The sequence below is a fragment of the Vitis vinifera genome, chromosome 12, assembly GCF_030704535.1.
Source record: "Vitis vinifera cultivar Pinot Noir 40024 chromosome 12, ASM3070453v1".
In the NCBI taxonomy this organism is placed as follows: Eukaryota; Viridiplantae; Streptophyta; class Magnoliopsida; order Vitales; family Vitaceae; genus Vitis; species Vitis vinifera.
This window is the reverse complement of record NC_081816.1, coordinates 6,338,159-6,352,471: the sequence shown is the minus strand read 5'-3', so window position 1 is coordinate 6,352,471 and position 14,313 is coordinate 6,338,159. Positions and strand designations below refer to the sequence as shown.

Genomic DNA, 14,313 nt, shown 5'->3' with positions numbered 1-14,313 from the left:
TAGTGATGGGTTCCCAGAAAAACATCAAGTGGAGGTGTCTTTTGGGGCAGTTGGGATATTAAACCCATAACATTTAGAATGTGTGGACCCCATTTTTCTTCTCCCCTATTTGGGTCCAACTAATGTGTGAGGTGAGGCTACAGAGCCTTGTTGAATCATCTCTTCTTTTAGGTAGTGTGGTGCCCACTTTGGTTGCTGCCTTCTTCTTTCCTAGATTCTTGACCATTCCACCTTCCATGCATGCACCCATTTTCTCTTGTTTGCAAGCATGTTGAGCTTGATGTCTAGGAAACCCCCTAGATCTTGCCCATTCCAAGAGCCTGGTCTCACCTGACAATTATTAAACTCCTCTTATTTAATAATATCTATTTTAAAAATATTTATTAATCAATGAAATCTATGCCGAAAGCAAAATATAAATAAAATGATAATAAAATATACTTGTGATATGATATGATTGATCATATTTTTCAATATACCAACATTGAATCTTACTTTTCAACACCAATTGGGTAAATTTGAACACCCGAAAGACCTGATGCATCTTTTTAATCATACCTAATTTAGACCATGACTCGTGTTCGTCTTATGAATGATTATGACTTTCAATAATACAAATATCGTTTGATTTTCTTAATTTTGAAATCATAGACCCAATTAAACCTATATTTTAAGGCATTCTTTGGGTTGTCGAAGGAAATTTGTCCATTGCTTTAGCCAAGACCCTACACGAAGATCATTCTCATGGTGTCTTTTTTCTAATAATTATATGTCGGCTCTTTATCTAATTTTTTATTCCACAATTAATTTTGATGTAAATATATAGCAATCTCAGTTTCAAATAAAGTTATTGACTCTGTCGACCGTGTGGGGCCCATACTTTCAAAGCAGTTAAAACCTTTTCCAAATTATTCTTAATTTTATTATTAACTTCTATTTTTAATTTTTAACTCCTTATCACCGAGCTATGCCCTTGAATCCATCTTTGACTTCTGAATATTAAAGGTATGTAAATCTTACACAATATTATTGAAATGTAAGAGAAATTAAGGGAAGGTGAAGGGATACTTTTTAAGTCCATTCTCCGGGGAAAAGCCCCAAGAAATAGGATATTTTTGGTCTCCATGACGTGGGCCTACACAAAATTATAGTAAGACTGAATCGTGGTAAATGTTTTCAAAAACAATTTTACAAAACATTTTTTAATGTTTTGTTGTTTTGTTAAACAAAATTTGTTTAAATATTTGAAATATTTTTAACCCGTTTTTTATATTTTAAAATTAAGATTTGTATTTAATATTTTATTTTTAATTATTTTTTATATTTATATAATTCTTTTTTTAAAATCATCATAAAAATAAGTGAAAACAAAACATAAAACCATTTTTCTATATTTTTTTTAATTATCAAGTATATTTTTTGTTTTAAAAAATAAAAATTTATTTTTGAAAACAATTAATAAATATGACTGACATTGTATTGAAATCTTGCTATAACCTAAAAGAAAGAAAAAAAAATGACCATAAAAGCAAATCTTCCTAAAGCCTAAAAGAAAGAAAAGAATGGACAATAAAGGCAAGGAGGGTTATCATGTCTTTCTCAACTATCTCTTTTTTTTTCATTCCCCTTTTGTGATTCCATGGTTAGGGTTTTGCACAAAAGGGTGTTGAGGGAGGATAGGGTAATTGTACTAAAAGGTTTTCTAAACCCATGCCCAAAAAAAGTGATATGTTTATTATGCTAGTGGAAGACAAAGTTTTGCCATGAGTTTGATTGAAGCGTGGCTATGCTACAACTATGTATTTATAGGGAAAATGCAATGCATGGAATTGAGTACATGAAGTCGGCCCAATTGATTCGGACACAAAATTAAATGAAAAGAGCAACAAATATAAACGTGTGAAGTGTGAATGAATTCAAGTCTCGCTAGCATTGAACATGCCATGTATTATTATACATGGTCCTACCAATTTCATCCCATCAATGTCTAGATTTCGTTAGTTCAAATCTTTCAAGAATTAATTAGTTAAAAGAATGAAATAATCCTTAAATTTATAAATATAATATTTTTTTATATATGATAATGAATTTAAAAGAGTCATTCAAAATAAAATAAAAATAATTAATTTATTGGTGAATTTATTTCCTCCTATAGCCCATGTTGAAATTTCATCTTTGTGTAGATCATTATTTTATTTCCATCCACATGTAGTAGCTCATTTACTTTTGACACTTCTTTTATCGTTTTTCTTTTCTTCACTTTGACCCAAGTCATTTTTTTTTTCCAATTAATATTTTATTATTATTATTATTATTATTTTAATTGCCACTTTCGGCAAATGGTAAGAAAAATAATTTTTAAAAATTAAAAAATAAAGTGTGGTATTAATTTATAAAATGAAAATTCATGTTCAAAATAAAATTCCTTCTCGAATTATTCAAAATTTGAAGTAATATTATTAATTCTAGGTCATCCTTTTGGACTAGATGATCATTCAACCACCATAATTATATCAAGTGGAATACACTCATGGTAATGAATTTCTTGTTCTAATCCAAATTGTATATTTTTAATCATAATATAAACATTTTAAATAAAATTTCTTTTAAAATTATTCCAAATTTAAGTATCATTAATTCTTGGTCATCCTTTAGACTATAAGTAAAAGAAATTATAGTCTATGTTCACTAATTTATACTTAAAATTCATACTCCAAAAAAAAAAATCTCTTCTAGTTATTCAAAACTTCAATTATCATTAATTCTTAGCCATCCCTTAATTTTAGGTACTAAAAAAAATTATCTTTCAACAATCATAATCATGTCAAGTAGAATATGCATGCATTTATGATTTTTTTTTCCTTCTTTGATTCGGGTTTTTCCTAGTCCAAATTGTAAATTTATAGTCATGATAGAAAAATTTTACATTGAACTTGCATTTTCTTCAGTTGAATATGAAAATCTAAGAGAAAAATTAACTTAATGAAAAAAAAATAAAGGTTAGTTTCATTCATTTCCTTTAGGTTTCGGCTAAATACATCTAGTTCTCATAAGTTTAAAAATTTTATCATACATTTTTCTTATAATGAATACTTTGTTGGAAGATTCTTTGGCATATACATTTCTTAATGAAAAAAAATAAGGGTTAGTTTCATTCATCTCCTTGAGGTTTCGACTAAATACATCTAGTCCTCATAGGTTTAGAAATTTTATTATACACCTTTCTTATAAAAATAAGTAAACAGAATATAAAACTATTTTTCTATTTTTTTAATTATCAAGTATCTTTTTTGTTTTAAAAAATAGAAAATTATTTTTAAAAACAATTAATAAATATGACTGACATTATATTGAAATCTTGCTATAACCTAAAAGAAAGAAAAAAAAATTGACAATAAAAGCAAACCTTAGTAAAGCCTAAAAGAAAGAAAAGAATGGACAATAAAGGCAAGGAGGGTTATCATGTCTTCCTCAACTATCTTTTTTTTTTTTTTCATTCCCCTTTTGCGATTCCATGGTTAGGGTTTTGCACAAAAGGGTGTCGAGGAAGGATAGGGTAATTGTACTAAAAGGTTTTCTAAACCTATGCCCATAAAAAGTGATATGTTTATTATGCTAGTGGAAGACAAAGTTTTGTCATGAGTTTGATTGAAGCGTGGGTATGCTACAACTATGCATCTATAGGGAAAATGCAATGCATGGAATTGAGTACATGAAGCAGGCCCGATTCGGACACAATTAAACAAAAAGAGCGACAAATATAAACGTGTAAAGTGTGAATAAATTCAAGTCTCGCTAGCACTGAACATGCCATGCATTATTGTACATGGTCCTACCAATTTCACCCCATCAATGTCTAGATCGTCGGTTCAAATCTTTCAAGAATTAATTAGTTAAAAGAATGAAATGACTGTTAAATTTATAAATATAATATTTTTTATATATGATAATGAATTCAAAAAAGTCATTCAAAATAAAATTAAAAAATTAATTTACTAGTGAATTTATTTCCCCCTAGCCCATGTTGAAATTTTGTTTTTTTTAGGTCATTATTTTATTTACATTCACATATAGTGACTCTGTTACTCTTTGACACTTCTTTTATCGTCTTTCTTTTCTTCACTTTGACCCCAAGTTAATTTTTTTTCCTATTAATATTTATTATTATTATTATTATTATTATTATTATTATTATTATTATTATTTCAATTGCCACTAAATGGTAAGAAAAATAATTTTAAAAATAAAGCGTGTTATTAATTTATAAAATGAAAATTCCTATTTGAAATAAAATTCCTTCTAGAATTATTCAAAATTTGAAATAATATTATTAATTATAGGTCATCCTTTTGGACCAGATGATCATTCAACCGCCATAATTATATCAAGTGGAATACACTTGTGGTAATGAATTTTTTGTCCTAATCCAAATTGTATATTTTCAATCATAATATAAAAATTTTAAATAAAATTTCTTTTAAAGTTATTCCAAATTTAAGTATCATTAATTCTTGGTCATCCCTTTAGACTAAGTAAAAGAAATTATAGTCTATGTTCACTAATTTATATTGAAAATTTATACTCCAAAAAAAAATTATCTTATAGTTATTCAAAACTTCAATTATCATTAATTTAGCCATCCCTTAATTTTCCTTAATTTTAGGTGCTAAAAAAATTATCCTTCAACAATCATAATCATGTCAAGTAGAATATGCATGCATTTATGATTTTTTTTCCTTCTTTGATTCTGGTTTTTCTTCGTCCAAATTGTAAATTTATAGCCATGATAGAAAAATTTTACTTTGAACGTGCATTTTCTATATTTGAATATGAAAATTCAAGAGAGAATTTAACTTAATGAAAAAAAAATAAGGGTTAGTTTCATTCATCTCCTTGAGGTTTTGGTTAAATACATTTAGTCTTCGTAGGTTTAAAAATTTTATCATGCACCTTTCTTATAACTAATACTTTGTTGGAAGATCCTTTGGCACCTCTAGTGGTTTCCAAAGTGGCGGATTTAGCAATACCGTTCAACACGATAACCCCTGCTTCCTTTATTTTAACCCACCTCCCCTCTTACTCAAAATAAGAAAAGTATATGATGAAAATTCAAACTTATGGAAACTAAATGTATATATTCCAAAGTGGCGGATTTAGCAATACCGTTCAACACGATAACCTCAACTTCTTTTATTTTAACCCACCTCCCCTCTTACTCAAAATAAGAAAAGTATATGATGAAAATTCAAACTTATGGAAACTAAATGTATTTATTCCAAAGTGGCGGATTTAGGAATACCGTTCAACGCGATAACCTCAACTTCTTTTATTTTAACACACCTCCACTCTTACTCAAAATAAGAAAAGTATATGATGAAAATTCAAACTTATGAAAACTAAATGTATTTATTCAAAACCTCAAGAAAAGTGAATGAACTTAACCCAAAAAATAATAATATTTATTAATTTTTATAAATAAAAATTTATATTCTAAATAAAATTTCTTTTACGATTATTCAAAACTCCAGCTATCACTAATTCTTGGTCATCCCTTTAGAGTAGGTGAAAGAAATTTTTGTCCATTAAGAAATTATATTTCAATAATCATAATTATCCTATGGAATATACACATATTTATGAATTTTATTTTATTTTTTTATTTGGGTTTTTCAAACTTCAAATTATAAAATTATAATCATGATAGAAAAAGTGTATTTAAACACGTATTTTCAATGACTAAATATGAAAATTCAAAAGAAGAACTACAACTTCAAAAAAAAAAAAAGACTAAAGTGATTCATATGCCACTTTCTCTTCTTCTTTGTAGTGACCATTATTGAAGTTGAATATAAATCCTTCACGATTCATTGCATATCATTCATCATTTGAAAATCAAAATGGAAAGAATGTGGTTTCAAAATTTTCCTCCCATATTTTTTTGGTTTTTGCTTTCTTGCTTTGTTTGTCACCGTCAAAGAGAATAAGTGCAAGTAACCATCAACACACATTTTGTCACGTGCTTCTTCTACCTTTCTCTTTGGGTATCTTTCTCTATTCTTCATCTTGTCACGTGCTTCTTCTACCTTCTCTCTCATTTTCTCTTTAGGTACCTTTCTCTATTCTTCATCCTTATCAATAATTCTAATATGTGGTCCAAATTTCATGTCACTTATTTTAATATCTCTTAGAGCTTGGTAGAAAATAAATTGAAACCATAGAGATTAAATAAATTGAAGCTTATCATATGATAGTTTTTAATTCAAGAAATTATTTTTTTTAAAAAGAAAAAGAAAAAATGACAACCACACGAGACCAACATTGGGTTCTTGTGGCGGCTTTTGCTAGTGAGGTGAATGATGGAGACCCTTTCAAATGGAAAAATCTAGTCAACTATGAGAGTTGAACCACAAATTTGAACACCCTTTGATAAGGAAGAAAAATGATCGTCATATTTTTCAATTTAATATATGAAATAAAAAAATTTTAAAATTTGAGATTTGGTCCAAACAAATCATTTGATCGTAAACTTGATGTGAATTGGGGTTTGAAAATTGGGGACAAAGTTGAGTTCAAGATAGGAGACCATGTAAGTGTAACGATTTGATTTGTTATGCCTCTTCCTAGAAACTACCTTAATTATACTATTCTTCACCCTTTGAATTTATAACATATATTAAAAAAAATAAAAAACTATTTATCCGTACAATTATGCTTCTTGAATAAATATAAACAAATTTGGGGTAGATATGGAAATAAAGGAAATTATAGAATTATCAATGTTTGGATTTTATAAAAATATTATGAAGTATAGGATTAAGATCTGAAAAAATAATATCTTAATAGATGTTTTGGTTGATGAACAAATAACATAAAAGTCATTATTCTTTATGTTTATACGAACTCTTAAAATAGGTTCATGTTTTATTTTTAAGTTTATTCCCTTACGATGTTGATAAGTCCACCAAAGAGCATAGACTCCTAAAAAGCATGGTAGTGTTGCCCCACAAATGTGAGATCAGTCTAGATTCCATGATGTAGGTCATAGGAACTGTTTTGGAAAATTATTGAGTCTATACTCATATAACATCATATTATTCTCGTTACTCCCCAATTCAATGTAGTATATTACAATTACCCTATTTCCCAACCTTACAGACACATTATGAAGTTATATTTCATTTGTAATGGTTCAATCAATTATGTAGATATTGTCCATTATGGGATCAAAAGGGTCATTAATCCTCATAACTTTAAAATGTGTTTATATGATTAAGAAAAATTAATACTTATATATGACGCAAAAACTCCCTCTTTTATCTAATATGAGATATCACATCATTAAGAGTGATTTCACTCAGAAAAACATGATAATAGTTTAAAATTAGGTGTAAGCTCCTAAGTGAACACGTGGGAGTGACATTTGTTTGATAAATGTATGTAAAAATTCTTTAGATTTAATCAAATTAAGTTATACCATTTCTAACCTCAAGATTTTACAATAGTAAAATATTTGGGAGGTCATATGGGTGTTTTTATACATATATCTACATGTGACTGGAATTTTTATCATAATTATTAAGAATAGCGATCCCCACGTAAATTTATGTACATATTCCTTAAATTTAATGGAATTTGGATTTACTATTTCTAATCTTGTGGTTTTACAACAATAAAATATTAAAGATGTTTTATGGGTGATTTTTTCCATGAATCATTTCATCCATACATGATTGAAATTCTTACCCTAATTATGAAGTTTCAATCTAAGTAAAAAATTTATACAATGCTTTTGGTTAAATTGAAGAAGATTCTCTATTTATCCTCTTTAGGTGTTTCTAGAGATTTTTAAATTTTTATTATTGTTTTAATATTTCAAAATAAAAAATATAAAAAAATAAAATTAAAATAGTAAATATATTTAAAAAAAAATTATATTATAAAATAAAAAATAATGCAAGGAATAAATCTAAAATAAAAAAAATTAAAATTAACATAAAAATCATTATTAGCATTTAAAAAAAAAATGAAAAACGCCAAGCGTGGCACGCCTCCATTTATAATCATTATCTCTACTACTACAACTACCATTTTTTGAATTAAATTTTAATCATTATTCTAAAGTCATCTTTTAGGCACGATGGCATTATTGCAATCCAACATGGTTTCCATGTTATACTTAGATTCTTGACAAATCAAAATTGAATCGTACAACAGGGAAATTTAAAAAATTAAAATTAAAAAAGGGATGGCCAAAAATGTGGGAGACCGGAAATGTGATAAACTTTTGTTATCATCGTCGTTATTATTATTATTATTTTGTTGACACGATGGTTTTTTGAATATTTTGGTTTTCATTTTTGAACATCCTAAACATCACATCCCCGTCCATCACGGCTTGGAAGGACCACTCCAATTATTGAATGGTCTGTATGCATTAGTTGACCCTATTTCATTGACCCAAAAAGTCTATACGGATTTTTCAGGAAAATTGGGTTGAAAGAGAGGGGGGAAGGGGAAAGAAGAGAAAATAGACTCTGAACGCCATCTTTATTTCCAACTCGCCAAACTCTTGTGATATGGAAGTCCTCCGTCCACTTTTGGGGCATACTTTCAAATGAGTTTTGACATTTTGGGTTAGAAGATGGAATTTTGCTACGTTTTTGGAATCTTTGAATATCAAGTTTTCACATCAAGTAAGAAATCAATGTTGATCTTATGTTTATTGATCTTTCATTCCACCGATATTATCTATTCTTAGTTCAAAAAATCTCTATCTAGTTATTAGAAAATATCAAGAAAAAAAATATAAAGTAAAATGATTTTATTGTGTTTAATTTCATTATAAATTTTTAAAAAAAAATTAAATATAATTAAAATTTTATACATTTTAAATTTATTTTATTTTTATATAATAGAAGAAATTTAGTGAAATAAATTTTAAAAAACATATAAAAATAATTTATTAATTTTGAATTTTTTTTCTTTTAATTTTTTTCTTTATTTTCTTTTTCTCAAAATTTTCACGAACCAAACATAGCTTCGCGTTTTTATTATTAAAATACCATACTATTTTGGTTCCCCAAAAATATAAAGGAAAAAAAATACAAAAAATAATAATTTTTCTCATATTTGATTTCACTATAAAAAAAATTTTAAACAAATTAAATATTATTAAAATTAGTTAAAAATTTAAACATTTTAAAATTATTTAATCTTTATATAATAGAGGAAATTAAGTTAAATGAGTTTAAAAATATATATAAAAATAATTTATTAATTTTAAATTTATTTTTTTTTCTTTTTTTTTTCTTTATTTTATTTTCCTCATATTTTTCCTCAAAATTTTCGAGAACCATACATAACTTCATGTTTTAAAAGGTATTTATAAAATTAAGATAAATTCATACTATTAAGAACTTTTTCCCTTGATACAAAATGTTGATAAAAAAAAACATAATATTAAACTTCTTTTCTTATTCAACATGGATATCAAACATAACATAAAAAGATGGACAGGAGAGAGGAAAAAGAAAATTGAGGACATATTTGGTAAACAAAACCATATGAAACTCATGTGGCTGTTGCGTCTTAATTCTCATATACGTATGAGATTTAGGTGGAACAATCGCCTATCCTCCACGTGGGTTAGCGAAGGTTGTAAGCCGGAACATCTGGATAAAGAATCAAAGGGAATGATAACGATCTTATTGGGCACACCTTCTTCAAAGTCTTTTAATTCATAAGCAACATAAATATTTGAATGTCTATTGTATTATTATTTCTAGAAATAAATAAATAAATTTTATTTGTTTTCTTAAGTTTAAAATATTAAATAATAGATTTTTTTTTTTGTTCCTTTTTTCCTAAGCATTTCTAGATAAGGATGATAATATGCGATCGAGTATGAGTCATTTATAGAAACTTATTTTTACCCTCATCATACCCAATCCACCCTTTTTATTTTTAAACTTTTCTTAAATTTTTTAATTATATTATAAAAAAATATTTTTATAAATAAGCAAATATTATGAAATACTATAATTTATTTTACTTGAGAAATAGATTTTTTTGTTTTTCTTTTATTTTAAAAAAGTAGAAAATGAGAAATATGAATATATATGATGATGGTGCGACAAAGTAATACCCAAACCTATCCCAAGATTAAAAAAGAAAATCTCAAGCCCCTTCCTTCCTACCCCATTTATCTGAACCCAAAAAAAATCGCCCAATGGCATGCCTATTTCTAAGTTCTATAATTATCACAAAACCTAGCTTTGTATTTATAGATTGTGGCTTTTCATTGTGATTAGAATGTAAATTATCGAGGCCCAAGCCCAGAAACTCAAGCCCAAGTTCCAAAAGAGTTTGGGTCAAGCCCAAGCTCAAATAGTTTGGCCAATGACTTTGTCAACCTGTCATTGGGCGTAAAAAGCTACGAAATTTTAGGAGAAACTTTGGGATGTAATAGGAGTTTTGGGTCAAAATGGCTCATTTGTATAAAAAGATATTAGATGTCACCCTTTTTGAAACTTATGCTCAAATTAGCTTATTTTGTGTCACGTAGGAGCCATGTCATAAAAATATATTTTTTTTCAAAATTTTAGTTAAAGTCTCAATTAGCAAAAACTTCATTTTTGAACTGAAATCGCAATTGTCAACTGATGATTCAGTTTTCAAACTAAAGTTGTAATTGTTAATTGAGACTTCATTTTTTAATGAAAACATCGATTGGTAACTGAGGTTTCATTTTTTAAACTAAAGCCTCAATTGTAAACTGAGGCTTCAATTAAATTTATTTTTTTTAAATTTAATTAAAAACTATTAAATTATAATTTATTATTAAAATTAAAAATATATACTTAAATAATAAATTATTTATATTTAAACTTAAGAATTTAGTATCACTTCAACAAAATAAATAGAAGATATTATAAATCAATATTTTATTTATTAATAAATTAATAATCTTAAAATAATAAATTTATATTTTGACAAAATTAGTTAATGAAATTAATTAGAAAAAGTCTACTTCAAAATATAATTTTTAATAATTTCATCAAAGTCACAAAAAAATACTTACTAAACATTTATATGTCCGAAAAAAATATATATATATAATCTCATACGCCTCCACAATGAGAGAACCTATGGATAAATTTGACATAATACAAATAAATTAATATATTAAAAAAATTAAATATTTTAAATTAATAAATTATATAGTTTTATATCTTATTTATATATTATATAAATTTATTATTTTAAAATTATTAATTTATTAATAAATAAAATATTCATTTATAATATCTTTTATCTATCAATATATATTGGTGGAAGTAATAATAGATTCTTAATCTTAAATATAAAAAATTTATTATTAAAATACATATTTTTAATTTTAATAATAAATTATAATTTAATAATCGAAAATTGCGATTTTAGTTCAAACTGACAATTGGTTTAAGTTCAAATTATCAAAATTTAAAAAAATATATATATTTTTATGACATTGCTCGTACCACAAAAGAGGTTCGTTTCAAAAAAGGTCACATCCAATATTTTTTTATACCAAAGGGCCATTTTGACCCAAAAGTCATGTAATACAGCATCGATGTTCCACTACGGTTCCATATTCAGATAAATCGGACGGTTCACCTTCTTCCTCCCGGCCCATCTCGGCCTTTTTTTACGCCTTTCCGATCAAAGAATGTTTCATTAATCCAACACAAAATGATCTAAAAGATATCAAGAATCTCGAGAATCGAACGGTTGCAAATAGGACAGCACCCTCGATTAAGCCACAACTCCCTGGAACAAACCCTGCAGAAGGTGTGCCCACATGGGATAAAAGCCGCGCCTTTATTCCTCTCCATGCACACGCAGCACACACCATCGCCTCCTCCCTCTTTGTCTCTATTCTTCATCAAATCTACACCGTCCGTTTCTTCAATCAGTCTCATCAACGTCTTCAGAGGCACTGCAGTCTCAGCGGCTGTGGTGGGACCCACAGTCCGCGATTTACGCTCCGCTGCTAACGCCGACGCTAAGTTCATTCCCGACGCTGCCGGAATCTGACTCACGTAAGCTGAACTTCGGCGGTTGGTGGCCGAAATCGGACGCACGCCGATGATCAATTCTTCTTCTTCTTCATGGTGGATTTCTTCTAAAATGCTCATGCTGGAGGCATTGTAACTCCACGAACTCCCACAACACCCAATGCCCTTAAATCTCAGCCGTTGCTTCAGATTCTTCCACCTTCCCTGCCTTTCTGCTCCCTCCATTTCCTCTTCTCTATCTCTATCTCTCCTGCAAGTTCAGATCCGTTGTTTTACTCTTGCACTCGTTTTGTGTCAGCACAGACTGCTTGGTTGCTGAGAAATAGCGAGATAAGAAAACTTGGAAACTGATAACAAGTCGAAGTGAGAAATACCATTGTGAGGTTTCAAGTCAAGTTTTCTTTCCTTGTCTTAGATTTCTCGAAAACCAAACGGAGAGTAAAAGAAAAACCAAAGAAAATGGAAAAAAAGGAAAGAGCACTACAGATCAAATGCAAGAAAGCAAACATGCATGCATTCGGGCATTTTATCAAATGATCAAGATGGATGATTGAACTTCAAGAAAAACGACAATGATGGAAATCATACAAGAGATTATTGGGGGGGGGGGGGGGGGAGAGAGAATGGGAAGGAGAAAGTAGGCTTGCTTACTTGGAAAAGCTATTTACAGAGAGACGGGGCGTAGCCAGCTGAGATTTGAAACAAAGAAAGGAAAGCTGGTGATGGTGGATTGAATATAGAGGACGTGGGGTTTTGGGGTTCTGAGGCATATATTCTTGACAGTTACAGTAACAACATTTCTGAAATGGACAAATCGATGTTGCTACAGCCTCCCTGATGGGGGTACTCCAAAACGATGTCGTTTCAGGACCCAAAAACGACGCCGTTTTATCTCCCCCACCGCATTGTAATTATTATTATTATAATGGTTGAAAAGGTGGCAGACCGCGCATAATCCTTTTAGTGAAATGTGAATGAACAAGCTACGACACTTCATGTGATAATGTGATTATCAACAAACAACATTATAAAGTTAGGCCTTTTTGGAAGACAGAAGGCCTTACGGTGGGTGGGACACTGGCACTTGGCCCATCATACATGCATACTTACATTCTTTACTCCTGATTTCTTACAATTGCAATAATGCCCTTTGGTGGCTCAAGTCAAAAGCCATAGAATCCGGCACTCTCATCTCCCAGATTGGCTGCAATTCAAAATAATAGGCCAAAATGCACTCTGTTCATAGCTTGATTTCAAATTGAGGTTAGGGCGCTAAGCCCCAAAAGTATGATAATAAAATGAAGTTACTTTTTGGGTAGGGACAAATAATTAGGAATAGTATGTAATGATGATTAACAATGTGAAGCGGTGGACTTGGGATGTAATGGGGCCACAACAACAACATATGGGGGCATAATTTGAATGGGTATAGTTTAAATTAGGAGTCAATTTCTTGGGAGGTATAATCCAATTGTCAAAGTACATGACTTGGGCCTGCACCTTTTTCTCCTTTTGCTCTGTTCTGCATGGACCCCCTTCCTGAATTGAAGTGCAATCCAACTGTATGTGAAGTGGCCATGCCAATCACAATCTATTTTCTACCATAATCACATCAATTTTCATTAGCCATTTTTCATGGGCCTAAGAGCAGCATCAACAGAATGATGGCTTCAGTGCTTGACATACACATTGAAATATAGGAGATTAGCTGCAAATTGCATAGAATGATACGATTCGTTGTCTAAATCTTGTATAGAAGCACCTGGGATCTTGTGCCACTGATCCTAAAGAGGTCAGGAAATTAGGCACCTCAATTTTCATCGCCAGGCTGGCCAAGCTGTATATCTACAGCTTTAAATAGATAAAAATTGTTCTTAAAAACAATGTATTTTTAAAACAAATTCTCAAAAACCTATTTTTATCGAAGTGGTAAAATTGTTTTCAATTGTTACGTAGAACACCATAAAAAAAAACATCAATCAAAATACTTAAAAAATTTGTTCTACAAAACAATATATTTTTAAAACAAATTATCAATAATTTATTTTTAGTCCAAGATTAAGTTCTACTTCCAAAGGTGCTTGGAACACAGGGGCACTCAATCATGGAAATCAGGAACCAACATCCTTCAATAACTATGCTGACAAAGTTTTAACCAAAACTGCTCTAGAACTCACCCTGCTTTTACTTTTTGAAGCATGGGCTGTGTGGGAAGAGAAATTGTACTGGATCAACACAGAAGGTGGAGCAGGAGCAG

General features: G+C 29.0%; 1 protein-coding gene across 1 annotated transcript; it reads right to left on the bottom strand.

Moving 5' to 3' along the window:
- Positions 1–11,530: 11,530 nt before the first annotated feature.
- LOC100253430 (uncharacterized) lies at positions 11,531–12,797 on the bottom strand. The gene is made up of 2 exons (XM_059741187.1): positions 12,708–12,797; positions 11,531–12,371 (listed from the first exon to the last, which is right to left on the bottom strand). The coding sequence occupies exon 2, from the start codon at positions 12,279–12,281 to the stop codon at positions 11,736–11,738; it is 546 nt and encodes a 181-aa protein (XP_059597170.1). The 5' UTR covers positions 12,282–12,371; positions 12,708–12,797; the 3' UTR covers positions 11,531–11,735.
- Between the last annotated feature and the right edge of the window lie 1,516 nt (positions 12,798–14,313).